Source organism: Antechinus flavipes, chromosome 2 (genome assembly GCF_016432865.1).
Source record: "Antechinus flavipes isolate AdamAnt ecotype Samford, QLD, Australia chromosome 2, AdamAnt_v2, whole genome shotgun sequence".
NCBI classification, from domain to species: Eukaryota; Metazoa; Chordata; class Mammalia; order Dasyuromorphia; family Dasyuridae; genus Antechinus; species Antechinus flavipes.
In genome coordinates, this window is record NC_067399.1 from 344213141 (window position 1) to 344232909 (window position 19769).

Genomic DNA, 19769 nt, shown 5'->3' on the forward strand with positions numbered 1-19769 from the left:
CTTCAGTATTATAAATTAGTATTATTCAGTATTATAAAGTTTCTAGATGACTATAGAAAAAGTATCTTTATTAAAAAACAGTATTCTGTAGAAGTAGGAATTCAAAATTAAATGGACATAAAATTTTTTGAGAATTTTCTTAGCCAAGATGACAGGAAAAAATAATGATGAATGTTGGAGGGGATGCGGGAAAACAGGGACACTGATGCATTGTTGGTGGAGTTGTGAACGAATCCAGCCATTCTGGAGAGCAATCTGGAATTATGCCCAAAAAACTATCAAACTGTGCATACCCTTTGATCCAGCAGTGTTTCTATTGGGCTTATACACCAAAGAGATACTTAAAAAGGGAAAGGGACCTATATGTGCCAAAATGTTTGTAGCAGCCCTGTTTGTAGTGGCTAGAAACTGGAAAATGAATGGATGTCCATCAATTGGAGAATGGCTGGGTAAATTGTGGTATATGAATGTTATGGAATATTATTGCACTGTAAGGAATGACCAGCAGGATGAATACAGAGAGGCTTGGAGAGACCTACATGGACTGATGCTAAGTGAGATGAGCAGAACCAGGAGATCATTATACACTTCGACAACGATATTGTATGAGGATGTATTCTGATGGAAGTGGATTTCTATGACAAAGAGACCTAACTGAGTTTCAATGGATAAATGATGGCCAGAAACAGCTATACCCAAAGAAGGAACACCGGGAAACGAATGTGAACTATTTGCATTTTTGATTTTCTTCCCAAGTTATTTTTACTTTCTGAATCCAATTCTCCCTGTGCAACAGGAGAACTGTTCGGTTCTGCAAACATATATTGTATCTAGGATATACTGCAACATATTTAACATATATAGGACTGCTTGCCATCTTGGGGGGGGGAGGGTGGAGGGAGGGGAAAAAAATGAAACATAAGCGAGTACAAGGGATAATGTTGTAAAAAATTACCCTGGCATGGATTCTGTCAATACAAAGTTATTATTAAATAAAATAAAATTTAAATTAAAAAAAAAAGAGAGAATTTTCTTAGCCTATATATAAAAACATGTAATATTAACTTTAAAATTATACATTTCCTATTAAAAACTATAACAGAACCACAATAAACACAATTATTTTCAAAGAAAAAAATAACTTATGCCCATATAAACTAAAAGGAAAAAATTTTACCTTTAGTATTTTGGGGGAAGATTTTGGGAAGATGACAGAGGCCAGAAAAATCCCTGTTCCCCAAATTTCTACACACACACACACACACACACACACACACACACACACACACACACTCGCACCTCAGAGTGAACATAGGCCAATTGGGGTGGGGGTGTGGGAAGAAAGAATTAGTATCTTCTAGGGACAACCCAAGAAGACCTCTAAGAAAAGACCCTAAGCCTGAGCTTTAAGTGGGGTGTGAAGTGTAAACACATCGCTGCTAACTGGGTTCCAAAGGAGCCTCAGTCTACACAGAACTTTCATCTCCTGAACAGTGCAGAGTTGGAGGTATAACTCTAAGATCACTGAGGGAACCTCAACCTCTGCTAATAAGGAATGCCAGACCTGGCTAGAAATTGTAAAAGCAGTGGGGCAATGCTGCTGACTATAGACACTTGCATGAGGGTGGAGTTTTTGCTTTGGGGTTCCAGGACAGAGGGGAGAGCTGAAGTGAAGCCAGAGGCATCATCTCTCTCCCATGTCCCACATTAGAGGTGGTTACTAATAATCTCTCATTTAAAAAAAAAAAGAAAAAGAAAAAAAAGAAACGAAAGATCAAGCAAAGGAGAAAGAAACCAACCATAGAAACTTAATATGGGAATAGGAATGTCCTCTGAGGAGGACATTGAAGTAAAAATAATCCTATCCCAAAGAGTAACTTTAAATGGCTACATGCTCAGAAAAAATTTGTAAGAAAACCCAAAGGAGAGAGATTGAGGAAAAACTAAAATAAGAACCATCCAAGGAAAAGAAGATTATGGGGAAAAAAAAGTCAGCCAATTAGAAAAAGAGATCCAGAGTCTTAAAGAAGTAAATGATTCTTTCAAAATTAGAATTAGGCAAAAGGAAGTCAGTGTGAAACTTTAAGAGACTGAGAAATAAATAAATAAATATGCATATAAAGAATAAAAAAACCAGAATGTTAAAATACTTTATGAGAAAAACAACAAATCTCGAAAACAGATCAAGATAAAACATAAGAATGAATAAAAAAAAATAGAAAAAGAATAAATAAAACCTGAAGACTCTGATAAAAAGAAAAAAGAACCTTGACACAATAATAATTGATTAAGAAAATTTTCTAGAAGTTATTGGACATGAGGAGAAAAATAGAAATGGAAAAAAAAAATCCACTGATCACTTCCTTGAAGAGATTCTATAAGAAAAACACATAGCAACATTATTGCTAAATTTTGAAATTCCCCAGATCAGAGTAAATTTAATAAGAAACAAACAAAAACAATTCACATATGTGGGCACTTAAATTAAAATTGTACAGAATTTATCAGCAGCTACAATAAAAGATGGAAGGTCCTGGAATACTGAAAATCAAAATAACTAGGCCTGTGGCCAAAAATATATTTAACAAAACTAAGTATTATATTAAATGAAAAAAATTGACATTCAGTGATCTTGTGGATTTTCGGAATTGGTCTCAACTAAACCTTAATTACATTGAAAATTTAACATAAGAGCCACCTTCAAAGACTAATTTTAAGAACTTCCACAAGGACAACTTATGTTTTAAACATGAAAATATACCAATATGTTTAAGAGTGACATCAGTAATTGGGTAGAAAGATTGGGACAGAACTGAGTATGATCTTACTCTAAAAAGCAAAATCAATTAGGAAAAGATAAAATAGTAATTATACTATACAAATGAGAAGGCAGAATAAAGAACCACCACAGAGGCATTAGAAGGGAGAGGACTGGTAACTACTCACATCAAGAATGAGTTAAATGGGGAACAAAATACACACACACACACACACACAAATACAAACATCATGAAGGATATAACATCCTTCAAAATCTGTAAAGAAGTAAGAGGGGAAGAATTATAACAAGGTAGTAAGTACAGATTTATGACTGTGGGACAAGATAAGGAGATTAATGAGAAAGGGATAAAGAGGGAAGGAAAAGGTGAAAGGAGAAGATAAGGGAGCACTCCATGGATGGAGAAAGGTTGAGTCACAGCAATACAAGTTAAAGAGTAGAACTAAAGTAAAAAAATTAGCATAGATAGGAAGTAAGAGATATACCCAAAGATAGCAACAAGGATCAGGATAGAATTTATTAGAGAAAAAAAAGTAGGGCTAGTAATCATTGTTCTCAGTCAAAAATCACACTTAAAGATCAAATCAAGAGAGAAATCTGTAGTTTATGCAGCCATAATAATACTCTCTAGATGCATGTCTATGTGTAAATGTATATGTATGCATATGTGCATAATGTGTGTATATATACATCTATATCTCTCTCTGTGTGAATGGGTATATGTGTGTATGTACATATGAATATATTAGTGCTTAACGATAACCTGTAAAATGAGAGGGATAAAATGGGAAAAAAGGAATAAAGTAGACCATGAACAGCAGAGAACAAAAAAATAAGCAAAAGATGGGATAGTGATGAATATAATCCCTTCTATTTATGTATGCTTTCTTGAAAGGTAAATTTATTCTTGCCTATTTTGAATCCTCCCTAATGTTCTGTTGAGTATACATGACAATGTTTTTTTTTTTAATTTTTCTTTCTTTTTCTATTTTAATTTTTTTCAAAAAAAAAAACCTTACAAACAAATCTAGAAAATGCACAGAATGAATCCTTACTAGGAATCTAAGAAAAAAATCGCTATCGAGCCAATTCAATCCAGGCTAGCAGAGGAAAACAAAGAAGTCTGTGGACATTACCACAGTCTCACCAGGAACACTTGTGAATCACTCTCCAATAAATAACTCTCAATAAATAAATTGTCCAAGAATATGAACAAAGCAAGTAATCAATATGCATAATGAATACAATGTAAATAGAAAAAATAGTACATTCAAAAATGAGTGAGAAAATAGTTCTTACAAACAAATCTAGAAAATGCACAGAATAAATCCTTACTAGGAATCTAAGAAAAAAATCGCTATCGAGCCAATTCAATCCAGGCTAGCAGAGGAAAACAAAGAAGTCTGTGGACATTACCACAGTCTCACCAGGAACACTTGTGAATCACTCTCCAAGACAGGAAATGGTTATTTGCCAGGTTAAGAAGAAGTTCCACAGGGACTTGTTTAGGGTATAGGAACACATGTCAACTGACAGCTGTTGCTAACTATATCCAGCTGGGTTCATAGATTTAAGGCCGAATGATAAAAGGACCTACACCTCATAGTGAGCTTTTAGGTAAGGAACAGCTTTAGGCTATGTACTTGTTAGCAAGGTACAACTTATGGATCTTAAGACTCTAGAAATAGAGCAGAAACTCAGTTGAAGTTTCTAACCTAATATGAAAACGGCAAAAGAATAATCAGAGCATAAATCCAGATGAGAAAGAAGCTACTGTTCTGTCACTACTGTTCTATCACTTTATATGGCTATTAGTGGCTGAGTCTATTAGCCTATTCAAACTCCAACAGGGAAAAGCTCATTGGCCATTGCCCGGACCAAGTTCAGACCAGGGAATAGGAAATGGATTTTGTCCTACATCAGACCACCTTACGAGCCTAAAAGCTAGTGCTAGCTAGGCCTAAGCTATCCCTGAAAACCTGGAATAATCAATATCCCAAGAAACCAGCAGAATGATCAGTCTAAATATTCCTTTGAAAAGCACCACAAAGTCTGGCACTAACAAAGTCCAAAGTCAAAAGAAGTAGACTGGAAGAATGAACAAACAAAAAATAGAATTTCACCATAAAAAGCTATTAGATTGACAAAATACAAACCGGGAGGAGAATGACACTAAAGCAACTACAAAATAAAGGCCTTAAAAAAAAAAAAGTTGTATTTGGACACAAATTCAACTAGAAGGAATATTTATTATTGTTTTATAAGAAACAATGAGCAGGCTAATTTCAGAAAAATCTGGAAAGACTTACATGAACTGATGCTAACTACAGTGAAGTGAATTAAGTACAACCATTGTACATATAAACACAAGATTATCTGATGATCAAATGTGATGGATATGGTTCTTTTCAACAATACAGGGATTCAAGGCAATTCCAACAGACTTGGGAAAGTACCATATTTTAACTTTTTTGGTCTTTTTTCCTTTCTCATGATTTTTCACTTTTAGTCTGATTTTTCCTGTACAATATGACAAACATAAAAATATGTTTAAAAGAATTACACTTATTTCATCTATATCAGATTGCATGCTGTCTTGGGGAAGGGGAAAATAAGGCAGGAAGACAGAAAAATCTGGACCACAATACAAAAATGAATATTGAAAACTACCTTTACATATATTGGGAAAAACAAAATTTTATTGAAAATTTAAAACAAAATAAAAATAGAAAAGTAATAACAATTTAAAAAAATTTTTAATCCCTAAATGTTGTGAAATTATGACTAAGCTTGGTTCCAAGGGGCAAAAAGTAAGAATGAATCTCCCTCCCTTCTTTGAGGATACTTCCTCAAAGGTCCTATATTTGTTTTACAAAAAAGCATGTCTCTCAACATGCATCTCAAAATAGTGTTCCATGTAATGTGGTATAAAAGCAACATTTAACATAACTGAAACTACTTGAACTTAAATATGCTTACTGCTTAAGAACACTCCTACAACATAACTACCTTGAGAAAAACTGAAATTGTTCAACAGTTATAGTCTTTATTCAGCTTGGTTATTACATCCTACGTGAATATCTTTCTGTATTCAAAAATACTGGACCTGAAGTTTTTAAAACAATCCTTTGCATAAATCACAAGCTAGTATTGCAAAACTGTTAAACTTCGTTTTTGTTTGGTTTTTCTCTTAAAAAAAAAAAAGTTGACCAAGAGTCAGTGATCAGGATTACATTCCCCATCCACCACTCATACTGGACATGCCAGACATTACTCCCATTCTATTCACTCCCATAGAGTGCATAGCAGGTATTGCCAGACTTTGTTAGTTTTGATGAATTTTATTCCTCTTTATTTTTCCTTAAAATGAATAGCTCTCTGGAAGGGATGACAGTAGATAAATATGAATTAGTAGATGGAGATGAAGTAAAATAAACTATATCTATACAATTTTTACAAAAGTGTTTTGTTTTGTATAAATAAATATTTGTAGTTTTAAAAAACTTATTAAAGTACAGATCAAGATTTGATTTGTAAAAATCTTTCTTGTACTACAATAATCACATAAATGGTTCTTCCCCTTCAAAAAAATTCTGAATACCTTGGGATTCAAATCAAAAAAGCTGTAATACTTGAATCGGAGTAGTAAGGCTTCATTTTCCTTCACATCTTGTTCCATGAGAGATCTTGATGAATCTAGCCATCTATAAGTTAACAAAAAAGACAACGAAAAGTCAGAATTATTAAAATATGCTAATTCCTATGAAAGGAAAATCTTATCATTTACATAGGGTTTTAAACTTACCCTTGATTTATTTTTGCCTTATCAAGAAGAGTTTGTGGTTTGAACATTTTTGCCAAGATTTCTGGTGATGTGATTGGCTGACTGACAGCAAGTATACCAGGATTGCCTTCTGATAAAGCACTATCACCAAACCAAGCTGAAGTTGGTGACAAAGGGCTTCCGTCATGAGCATCATACGTTGGAGTCATTGTCTTACTATAGAGTCCTGGACTTGAATATATGCTTCCTAATAACAGAAAATAAATAGTAACTGGAAGGTACAAATTTTAACTTTTAACATCAATTATTCACAACTATTTACAGAATAATAACATTTTCCCCCAAAGTCAAAGTATTTTACTAGTCTTAAGAAATTTACTTTAATTATATTTACTTATAAATTACATAAATGGCTGGAAACCTTAAAAACAAAGATAAGTTGTTGGGAATTATGACAAGAACTTCAGTTTTAAAAGTATCAGAAGGGAAGGTATATCAAGAGGATAGCGATAGTTAACAGAGACCAAGGAGATTACAGTAGTTAGTTAGGCTCACCTTTCAGAGGGCCGATGTAAAGAACATCAGGGCCTACAGGGAAAGGAAAGAAAGGAATTCAGAAAGCAAAGAAAAGAAAGGACAGAATTATCCAGTGATAAAGAAAGTGAAAGAATAGTCATAAAAATATTATATAAATACTGAAAAATAAAAGTTGATCAGTTGGCTTTAAGACCAAATAAAAGGGTTATCACAAAACTACAATTTGAGTCAAAAAGATTTTGAGATTCAAAATTGTATTCCAAATCAGTTTATTTCAAGAAATGTGTTTTCCAATATTAATCTTCTAAAATAAATATATACCCATACATAACCTAATAAATTTACATGAATTAAGGGATTATTTTTGCATTAACTTACTTTTAAGTAAGTAAAACATGTTTTAATCAGAAACATAATTAAAATTAAAATGTAGTTAAAATAAAATGTCCCCCAAAGTACATGTACACGTACACCCACACACCCACACACACCCACCGCACACTCTTTACAACCAATAACTATAATCTCTCACCAAAAAAAGGGAAAAATATAATTATAGAGAGGAAGTGTTGAGAACATAATTTAAGAGATGTGATGTCCTCAGTGTGTGTACTCCTTTCAATGGTGCTGATTTCAATCCATCTATGCCTTCTCATTCTAGGTAGTCCTTGTCTATGTCTATATATTGAACCTCTTATTGAACATGAAAGAAAACCTTCTTCTGAGTCTATTTCTACATGACAAATCTATTTCCTTTATCAATTATCCAGTCAACTGATATCTTTTGTAACACTTATTGAAAGCAATTCATTGATGGTAATATACTACAAGCCATGTAGAACAACTATACATATTTCTTTTATCTTTTTAGGTGCCTACAACTTTAATTAATCTTTAGTTGTTTTTTTTGTCCTTCCTAAGCAGCTGAAGCTTCTCTAAACATCAGAAGGATAACACTGGTACTAAAAGAATGGGTTCTCCTCTATTTCTAACTTAAGCTAGATCACCCTCCAGATGCACCAGGGTCTGGATCCTCTGGATGTACCAGGGAGTAGGAGAAAGGGAGAGAAGTTTAGGGTCCCTCCCAGTGTCCCAGTCTCAGGGACTGGAAAATGGATAGTGGATATGATCAAGAAAAAGACCACGAATATCATTATTCATAACAAAGGTGTACATGTCTGTAGTGCTTTCAAGTTCCCAAAACACTTCAATGCTCACAACCCTGGGAGGGACATAATCCCATTTTACAGATGAAGAATCTGAGATAGGCAGGTCGGGGGGTTCTTTTCTTGGCTAGGCTAGTCTTTGAATTGCAAATATAACCTATCACTAATTAGAACCATAATAAAAATGTTTCTCTTTTGGTAGAACCTGCCAGAATGTTTGTCACACTACCATAACCTTATAGAAACAAAGATTTACTTTCATGTTATGAAGAAGGATAAGTTTAAGTCTTTTGAGGAGTAAGTTGTAGGAGCTTAAAAAATAAAAATTACCAAAAAACACCACAAAGCATCAGAAAATCAAGTCAACACTTTAAGGGATTATCACTTTTTTTTAGCCAATAAAAGACTCCACTGTCATTCAATTAATCTGGTTCAAAATAAAAAAATTAATAAATTAGCATTAATCAGTTATATAGGGTTCATCTTTGTTTCCAGAAGCTGATCCATTAAAAACTAAATATAAAAATATTAAAGGCAGAAATGCTACATAATACTTGTAACTTATTCAATAATTTTACTTGGAATTAAAAACAAGTAGGATAACAGTTAACTATTTGTAGTAATATGTAGACAACGTACAAGCAGTTCACCATAATTGATCAATAACAGATCTTTTCTGTAATACTGATTCCAAAATGACTTAATCATATATTCAATTCAAGAGATTTAGGTTCTTCCTACACATAAAGCATTATGTAAACCATTAGGAACATCAAAGCCTAAATCAATAAAATTTTTATCCTCAGGAGCTTACAATTTACAGGGGACAGCTAGATGGTGCAAATGGATAGAGCACTGGTCATAGAGTCAGGAGGACTGAGTTCAAATTCAGCTTCAGACACTTAATACTTACTAGCTGTGTGACCCTGAGCAAATTACTTAATCCCAGTTGCCTTAGGAAAAAAAAAGGACACAAAATAAATATATAAGAAGTCTTATTCTATATAGAATATATCTAGGCAAAAACTAAAGTGTTATTAAAAAGTCTGAGGAAAAAAGATTACATTTGGTAGGGGAAAGTTAGAAAAAGCAGAAAAGGAAGATGAGGAACCGGAGATGAGCCTTGAAGAAAGAGAATGAATTTACTCTCTGAACTGCAAAATAAGGAAAATTATTACTTGTAGTTCCTACTTCACAGAATTATTATAAGGGGGAAATTAAAGTAGTAAGTAAAGCATACTGTAAGTCTTAAATACTAATTATTATTATTATTACTATTATGTAAAATATGTCCCACTTATGAGAGATAGCAAGAGATGGAAAAACTTAAGATGAAATCAGTAAATAACCATCATTTAAGTTTCACTAGAACACAGATCAAATGAAATGAATTAGTATAAAAATAAGTTTCTAGGTTTGAACTACTTTGTAAAGGTTCTGTAAAGTCTAACCGAAGAGTCTGAACTCTTCTGATTTAGGCCAGTGATTCCCCAAGGATTTATGAAGTTAGAAGGATTTAAAAATAATATTAATATGATTTAATTTCTAATGTAGTAAATTTCATATATATAAGTTAGAAGGATTTAAAAATAATATTAATACGATTTAATTTCTAATGTAGTAAATATATATATATATATATATATATATAACTAAAACTCACATGAACCCCTGATAAATAAAACTCACATGAACTCCTGAGGGAAAGGGGATCTTGGATAGAAGCACAATAATTTTTAAAAGTATAAAATCTTGGTGGAGCCAAGATGATAGAAAGTAGACAGGTCTTTGCCTGAGTGTTTTCTGGCTTCCCTCAGAATGAATACCAGATCAAGCCTCTGAACAGGTTTTGTAGTGACAGAACCCACAGATATTTGGAGTGTAACAAATTTCCAGGAGAAGATATCTTGGAAGGATTTCAAGAAAGGTCTGTCTCAATTGGACAGGGAAGGACATGGCCCAGCACAGGTGCAGCCCCAGAGTAGAGAGTCCCCATGTGGGGAGTCTAGTGGGAGGTTCTTAGCTAAAATACAGCAGTGATGGCTACTCCGTCCTTGTTCAAAAGTCAGTAGATCAACAGACTAGCAGTGAAACCTCTAACACAACTACAAAAAGCAAATAGTGAGCCCATAAACCTCAGCATAGCAAGGGGGTCTTAGCCATGTCCACTCAGCACAGAAAGGAAGCTGGCAGCAACAACATGCCCTTTAAAGGAAGCTTAGGACAATCTCCCTTTTGCACTAGGAGCAGACCTCAACCTTTAAAAATAAGCAAAAAAGCAAAAAGAACTCTGACCATATATAGCTATTATGGAGAGAGGGAAGAACAGATCTCAATCCTGAGATTGAGGCAAAACACCTCCAGATAAAATCTCAAAAGGTGATATGAGTTGATCTCCAACTCAAAAGGCTCTCTTGGAAGACCTCAAAAAAGAAGGCTTTGCAGGAAAGTTTGGAAAAGGAAACAGAAATTTTCTAAAGAAAACAACTCCTTAAAAAGTGATTTAGCAAAATGAAAGAAGAAAACAACTACTTGAAAACAGAATTGGTGAAATGGAAAAAAAAAAATCGAATGAACAAAACAATTCATTTAAAAGTTCAATTGGTCAAATGCAAAAGGAAATAAAAAAGCTAACTGAGGAAAATAATTCACTAAATAAGAATTGAACAAATGAAAGTGAATGACTTAATGAGACATCAAGAATCAGTCAAACCAAACTGAAAAAATAACTTCATTGGAAAAACAACTGACCATCACAATCACAAATTGTATTTTGTCCAGCCATTCCCCAACTGATAGACTTCCGCTCAATTTATAATTCTTTACCTCCAGAAAACAGCTGCTATAAATGTTTTTGTACATAACAGATCCTTTCCCTTTTCCCTTTTTCTCTCTTTTGGGATACAGACGTAGTAGTGACATTGCTAGGATATAGTTTCAAATTGTTCTACTGAATGGCTAGATTAGTCACAAATCCATCAACAATGCATTAATGTCTTATTTTTTCCATATCCCCTCCACCATTTGTCATTTTCCATTTTTGTCCTGTTGGCCAATCTAATGGGTATGAAATAATAGTACCTCACAATTGTTTTAATTTGCATTTTTCCAATCAATAGTGAGTTAAACAATGAGATGATTCAGGTCAGTTCCAATGATCTTGTGATGAAAAGAGGCATCTACCCCCAAAGAGGACTGTGGGAACTAAGTGTGGATAACAACATAAAATTTTCATTCTTTTTGTTGTTGCATTTTGTTTTCTTTCTCATTTTTTTCTTTTTGATCTGGTTTTTCTTGTGCAGCAAGATAACTGTAAATATGTATACATATATTGGATTTAACATATATTTTTTAAATGTTTAACATATATTGGATTACTTACCATCTAGGGGAGGAGAAGGGGGGAAAGAGGGTAATTTGGAACACAAGATTTTGCAAGGGTCGATATTAAAAAAATTGTCCATGCATATGTTTTGAAAATAAAAAGCTTTAATAAAAAAATTAGTGAGTTAAAGTTTTTTTTTCATATGGCTATAAATAGCTTTGATTACTTGAAAAGAAAACTTCATATGGGGAATTTTCTTTGTAATTTACTGAAAAAAATTTGAGATTATTTGTTGGTTCATTTCTTTCTTCCTCCTTTTTATCTCATATTATCAGGCCACTATCTCCCTCTTTAGTCATATCACATCATGAAATGGCCATTAAATCCAATATTCCAGTATATTGTGCCCATTCTTTCATTTTTCTTCAACTTCTCCCTTTTTTATTAGGTGCTGCTGAATTGCCTGCAAATTGCTGATGTCTCCATATTATAAAAAACAAACAAATTAGCTACTGGCTAATTATTATCCCCTCTCTCCTCCCATTAGCAGCAAAATTCCCTTAGAAAGCTATCTACATTAGGAACCTCTATTTGCTTATTTCTAAATCTCTTCTTTACTCTCTAAAGTGGAGCTTCTGATCTCATTATTCAAGTGAATGTGATCTCTCAAAAGTTAACAATGATCTTTTATCTTATTTGGCAAAACTAATGCCTTTTTCTCAATCTTCATTCCTTTTTGACCTCTTTATAACCTTTGACACTGATGACCACTCTTTTTCTTTGATATTTTCTTTTCTCTAGCTTTTCATGACACTATTCTCTTCTGGTTTGCCTACCAGTATAACTGCTCTTTTTCAGTACTGCTGGTAGAATCTTCATCCAAGTTATATCTGTCAAGCATTTGTGTTTTTCTCTTCTTTATTTGCTGATTTCATCTCTTCATGGCTTCATCTCTATACTGAAGATCCTCAAAAAATTAATTAGTCCTCATCTCTTTTCTGATCTCTACTCTTTATTTATAGCTATATATTAATATTTTACATATTTCCATGAGTCATAATGGGAAGGGAAAAAATCAAATAAAAAGAAAAAAAGCATGAGAAAAAAATAGAAGGGGAAAAAAAAGATGAAAATAGAATGCTTCAATCTGCATGCATTCTCTATAGTTCTCTCTTTGGAAACTGATGGCATTTTCTGTTAATGTTTGGGCTTGCTTTCAGGAGGCCCTTGGGACCAGCCTTGGTCTTAGCAGGACAAACACCACAAGAATGGTCAGGAATAGTGTCCAAACACTGATACATAGTTGGTGGAATTGTGAATATATCCAGCCATTCTGGAGAGCAATTTGGAACTATGCTCAAAAAGTTATCATACCCTTTGATCCAGCAGTGTTACTACTAGGCTTATGACCCAAAGAGATTTTAAAGAAGGGAAAGGGACCTATATGTGCAAGAATGTTTGTGGCAGCCCTCTCTGTAGTGGCCAGAAACTGGAAACTGAGTGGATGTCCATCAATTGGAGAATGGCTGGATAAATTGTGGTATATGAATATTATGGAATATTATTGTTCTGTAAGAAATGACCAGCAGGATGATTTCAGAAAGACCTGGAGAGACTTACATGAACATGAACTGATGCTGAATGAAATGAGCAGGACCAGGAGATCATTATATACTTCAACAACAATACTACATGATGATCAGATCAATTCTGATGGACGTGGGCCCTCTTCAACAATGAAATGAACTAAATCAGTTCCAATAGAGCAGTAATGAATTGAAACAGCTACACCCAGTAAAAGAACTCAGGAAATGAATGTGAATGGGAACACAGAATTCCCAATCCCTCTATTTTTGTCCACATGCATTTTTGATTTCCTTCACAAGTTAATGGTATACTATTTCAAAGTCTGATTCTTTTTGTACAGAAAAATAACTGTTTGCACAGGTATACGTATATTGTATTTAACTTATACTTTAACATATTTAATATGTATTGGTCCAACCTGCCATCTGGGGAAAGGGGTAGGGGGAAGGAGGGGAAAAGTTGGAACAAAAGGTTTTGCAATTGTCAATGCTGAAAAATTACCCATGCATATATCTTGTAAATAAAAAGCTATAATTAAAAAAAAAAAAAAAAAAAGAATAGAGTCCAAAGTCTTTAGAGAACTAGTCTCCCCCATAGTGCAGGAGGCAGGAGAGCCACCACAAGGCTGATCAAAGACAGACTGTCTGAGGCTGACTTTGTCCTCAGTTTAAATACCCTTATTACAATTACATCAACTGTAGAACTATTACATCACTATACTAAATACTAAGTATATATAAATTAGATAACCATTGTCTCATCAATTCCACTGAGTTAACACCTTGTTTCAAGTATACTTCTTTCAAGTATACTTCTCCAAAGTTCTGCCCTATACAATTCCATCCAAATTGGAATCTTGGATCCCTGAATTGCTGAGAAAAGCCAAGTTTATCACAGTTGATCATCACACAATCTTGCTGTTTGCTGTATACAATGTTTTCCTGGTTCTGCTTCCTTTACTCAGCACTACTTCATGTAAATCTTTCAAGGGTTTTCTAAAATCAGTCTGTTCATCATTTCTTATAAAGCAATAATATTCTATTACATTCATATACCATAATTTATGGGCATCCACTCATTTTCCAGCTCTTTGCTGGAAAAAAAAAAAGCTACAAAAAATTTTTGCACATGTGCCTTCTTTTCCCTCTTGCATGATCACTTTGCAAAATACTGCTGAATCAAAATATTTGGATCAGTTGACAGTTCCACCAACAAAATATTGTATTAGGGTTCCAATTTTCCCATATCTTTTTAACAGTTATCATTACTTTTTTTCATCTTAGCCAATCTGAGAGATGTGAAATGGTACCTCAGAATTATTTTAATTTGCATTTCTCTAATCAATAGTGATTCAAAGTATTTTTTCCATGACCATAGATGGCTTTAATTTCCTCTGAAAATTTTCCAAAGGATATGAAAAAGACATGGAAAGGAAGCAAAACCATAAAAATGATAAATACAAATGATTAATTCAGGGACCTTTTTAAATAAAGAATGAATTTAAAGTAGAAGCAGGAACAATTTATACAGTAGCAATACAAAAACAAATTTTTGAAGTTATTAAAAATATGAAAAATACAATGATGCTATCATTCCAGAGGATGGATGATGAAATATGCTATCATGACAAAGAGTTTATAGGTTTAGGATACAGATGTTTTTGTATCCTGCCACTGTTTTTCTACTATATGCATATTTGTTTTAGGAAATCTACAAAATATTATTGGTATTATTTGTTTTAGTTTTTTACAAGAGACCTTTCATTAAGTGGAAAAGATGCATAAATGTTTGTTATGTAAAAACAACCAACCAACCATATCAATAAACAAAAAAGAATACAAAAAAAGAGCAGGCTTGAGTCAAATATAAAGCCACAATCCAGAAACAGAATGGAGACAACAGTGAATGGGCAAACAGAAGAAAATATCAAATCAAATAAAGAAGCACATTGGCTAAAGATGTAAACCCAGAAGAAAATAGTAAATCTATAAGTCTAAAGAGAGCCACAAAGAAAATGTCTTGCTCCAAGAGCTACAAAAGTACTCTGAAGAAATGAAGCATGAGATATAACATTCAGTGTTAAAGAAAATGACAGGAAGGAAAGAATGGAAAGGAAAATTAATAGTTTTAAACATATAGTAGTAAGCCTTAGCCTAGGATATTAATTCTCGGAAACTTAAGTAACAATTCCATAAGGCAACATAAACTATTAAGGAAAAATTTTAAAAAGGGGGTAGGGGAAAGGAGAGAGAGAACAAAATAAAATACAAGATATATACTATCCAAAACAATTTACTTGATATCAAGAAAACATCTTAGAATCATCATATTACCTGAAAATCATAACTAAAAAAGCCTGGAAAAGAAATGATATGTGAAATATGTTCAAATTTATTAGAATTAGAGAATAAAGTGAAGACAGAATCTTATTTCTAATCTCCTGAAAAAATCCTCAAATGAAAACTCCCAGGAACATCTTAGTCAAAATCCAAGTCAAGGAGAAAAGGAACAGCCAAAAGAAAAATTCACTTACCAAGATACCAAAGTAAGACAGCTGCTACTTAAAAGAAGAGTCTATCTAGAATACAGTGTTACAAAAGGAAAAAGATGAAGGATTACTAGTAAGAATTATCTGTTTTGGAAACTCTGAATATAATCTACAGACCAAATAGAGTACAAGCATTCATAATGAAAAGGTCAGAACTAAGCAGAATATCTCGAATTCAAATTCATGAGTCAAAGGACACATAGAAAGGTAGACACATTTCAACAGTTATGAGGATCAACACTATAATAACACGAGGATATAAAACAATGTACATGGTGACATGATTTACATTTTTTCTGGGGGAAGAGAAGAAAGAAGCAAAGAGTCAGAATCTAATGTTTTAAGGCTGACTCAGACAGTCAGGGAATAGCTGAAATTGTAGCATACAAAGGTAACAGAATATTATTGAAATGAAAAAAGAGATGACTTTAGAGACTTTTAGGTATGATGAACTGGCAGAGTAAAGTTTTCTACAACATTGAAAAGAAAAGCAATTTTAAAAGCTTTTTAAAGATTTCTAATAATGTGATGATTAAATATGTTTATCATTAATAAAGCACATTATCCTGACAAGTAAGGGAAGGTAATGAAATTAAGTTAGAGAAAAAGATTTTTTTTTTTAAAAACATGACTACTCTGGATTAGTTTTGATTGTATTTATTTGTTAAAAAGGATTTTTTTTTACCCTTTCATTCTTGTTCCCTGCCCCCTCCTCCTCCCACAGTGAAAAGGGGGAAATTAAAGAGTAGCATTATCAATATGTAGGGCTACTAAAAACTAGATCATCAAAGCATATTGAAAAATGTATAATTCAAAAAGAAACACAGAGAAGTAGATGGGTTTTGAATGTAATGCATGATTTCATTTGACTTAGCAATATCAATACTGTCTATATCCCAAAGTTATCTAAAAAAAAAAAGAGGAAAAGATCCTATTTTATATTAAAAAAAAAAATCATAGTATCTTTTTTGTACAGGTAGCAAAGATTAGAAATATGCCCCATTATGGTGTTCTCTTCTTTTGTATAATATATGATGGTTCTCTGGGAGAACAGATTTCTTAGGGAGGTTTCTGGAGGCAGCCTTACTTTCGGTTCAGAGTAATAATCACCCCAAATACAGCCAGCTGATAAAAATTCAAATCTTTTATTGTCTCTTCCAAAATAGCCCAGTTAGTTTTCCTACAAGCCTCTCTCCCTCCTTGGTTCCAAGAGCTCTTGCAGCTTGTCTTTTATCTCTTCCAGCTTCTGCCTCTAGCTCAACTCCGACTCATGGCTCCCCTCTCAATCTTTTCAACTGAACTCTCCTGACTGAGCTCAGCTCTTTTTATGCTCTTTTAGAGGTGTAAACTCAAAGGTTGACTCCTCCTCTGAGAGTGGAATTATAAGAGGTGTGAATTTGGATATCTCATATTGAACCCTGAAATCTCCCAAACCTGTGAATTAATGTGTGAACTCTCAAAGATGTTAACTTAAGCATTGTTTCTCTCAATATTAGTGACTTAAAACCTTGTAAGGATTTGTTCTAATGTGTGAAACGATAAGCATTGTGTCAATTCCATTGAGTTAATATTAATACCCCATCAATTACGGAATGGCTGAACAAGCTGTGCCATAATTGTGAAGGAATGCTACTTTGTTAGAAATGGTGAGTGGAATGTTTTCAGAGAAATCTGGGAAGATTTATATGAACTGAAGTAAAATGAAGAGAGCAGAGGAAGGAGATCATTGTTTATAGTTAAGAACAATATTGTAATGAGAATTAACTGTGAACGATTTAGCTAATCTCAGCATTACAATGATCCAAGACAGTTTCAAAAGACTTAGTATGAAAAATGCTATTTACCTCCAGAGAACAAATGGAGTATGAATGCAGACTGAAGCATACTTAAAAAAAAAAAAAAGTCTGGTTTGTTAGGTTTTTTTGCAATATGAAAACATGGAAATATTTTTGCATGATAACACATGTACAATCTATATCAAAGTGCTTGCCTTCTCAAGGAGAGTGAAAGGGAGAAAGAATCTGGAACTCAAAAATTATAAAAAATTAATGTTAAAATTTGTTTTTACATGTAATGGAGAAAAATACAATAAAAACATTCTAAAAAACAAAATCACATGTGAAAATGCATACTTTAAATATAAAATCAAGCAGTATTAATTAAGGATTCATGGTTTCATATGGATCCTATTTTTTTCTTCTGCTGAGAATGTGGAAATGTTCTTTTTTGACTTTTAAGTTGAGAATTTAAAAAAAAATTGATCATGAATTAAGAACACAAAGACCATAAGAAAATTCAGAAGTAGAACGTTAAAGTTGTCCTTTCCTGACCAAAATACAATATTATAACACGTACAGACACTTTTGAAATAAAGATGAAAAATTAATTGGAGACTAGATCATTTAATTATGAGAAATGGTGAGTCAAATCAGCAATTGCAAATTTAATCAACAAAAATGTCAATAATGAGACAATAAAACAAAATTAATCATATACAAATGATGTCCTTAAGAGAAAGATCAAGTGGGCACATAATTCCCAAAACTAAAAAAAGAAAAAAAAAAATCAAAAACATTCCAACAAAATATCAAAGTTGAAATTTTTAAAAAGGAGCTATTTTTTTCAAGGAATTAAATTGCTAGCCAGCTCTTCATATTCATTTATACTGTTTGATCCTTTTGTAGGGATTTATATTTCATTCTCTTTTGAGAGATAGGGAGAAAAAGAAATGTAGATTTACAAGTACTTTGTATATAGTTGAAACTAAAGTTAAGTGTGACTGCTAAGGAAACTTGAAAATTGAGTAATTAGTACCTTCACTTAGGAGCAACAAAAAGGCATGAGAAAATCCAGAAGGATACCATCACAAACGTTAAATGGAGAAAGAGTTTCAAGAAAATGGTACACTGAATGAAATGAAACTAACTCGGAATGATTCTCATCCCAATGATTCTACACTCTCATTTCAATCTACTCTTTACCATTTACTGTCACTCATATCCCTTAACCACACCCAAATGTGCCCTCTGAAACTCTAGCACAGACTCATTCTTCAGTAGTTCATTACTTACCACTCCCTCATACTCTATCCTTGTAATTCTGAATTCCGGCTATCACAATGCAAAAGCCACTTATCACCTCTACAGTCTGCTACTTTACTTCTTATATTTTTCAACTATACCCCTGAATGTCCTGTTCCAAATCTACTACCCTGCCTAGATTCAGATCTAGATTACTCCCACTATTCACTGTTTTCACTACTACTACTTAATGAAGCTGGGAGAAGGGAGTGGGAAGAAGAGGAAAAATCACAAAACATGCTGACTAGGTAGACTATAAATTTATGCCATATCTAAGTGGGTCTTCATACTGAGAGGCAATACTTACTATACCTTTCTAATCAATTCACTACATATTCTATTCACCAAATATTATTTTGCAAATTTTTTCATTCCTTCTTAAATCTTCCATACCTTCCCTTTCCACCATCCAATTAGTTAAAACATTCACCTAGTATATATCTCTGAAAAAATTGAGCTCATTCATCTATTGCTAACTCTTGTTCCCTCCTCTTTATCTCACATGGCTTAGATGCTTTTTGCCACTAAACTCTTCTTCACCCTTTGTCCTTGTCAAGGATGCATAGGTAATCCTGTTCCAGCCTATCTTTTTCTACAGTATCCCCTCAATCTCCACTATCTCACTAAGTTTCAATCTCCCCTTATCTATCGGTTGCTTCCTTACATCCTGCCCATCTCCAAACAGAACAGGTCTAGAGGAAGAGGGATAGAAAGCCCTCATGTTCCTAATGGCCAGTGACTAACAGGACACCATGACATGTCTCCCTCATCCTTAAACAACCCTCATTTGACATATCCAACACTGCTAATATGCCATATCTATCCTATTTGTAGCTAAAACTTCTTAAGATATCTACCTTCACTTGGTACTTCCATTTCCTTTTCTCCCATTCTCTTCTGAACTCTCTACAGTCTGGCTTCTGGCTTCAATAACTCAACTGCTCCCTCCAAGGTTAGGAATGA

General features: G+C 33.3%; 1 protein-coding gene across 4 annotated transcripts in view; it reads right to left on the reverse strand.

Annotated features, from left to right (window-relative positions):
* FERMT2 (FERM domain containing kindlin 2) overlaps positions 1–19769 on the reverse strand; it is a 130113-nt gene that overhangs the window by 35045 nt on the left and 75299 nt on the right. For 2 of the 4 annotated variants that reach the window (XM_051977958.1, XM_051977959.1), the window contains exons 5-7: positions 7119–7151; positions 6585–6810; positions 6381–6483 (exon numbers count right to left, since the gene is read on the reverse strand). In XM_051977958.1, the coding sequence (XP_051833918.1) occupies positions 6381–6483; positions 6585–6810; positions 7119–7151 (362 nt within the window). The remainder of the gene's footprint in view (positions 1–6380; positions 6484–6584; positions 6811–7118; positions 7152–19769) is intronic. The other 2 variants (XM_051977960.1, XM_051977961.1) reach the window with 1 other exon arrangement.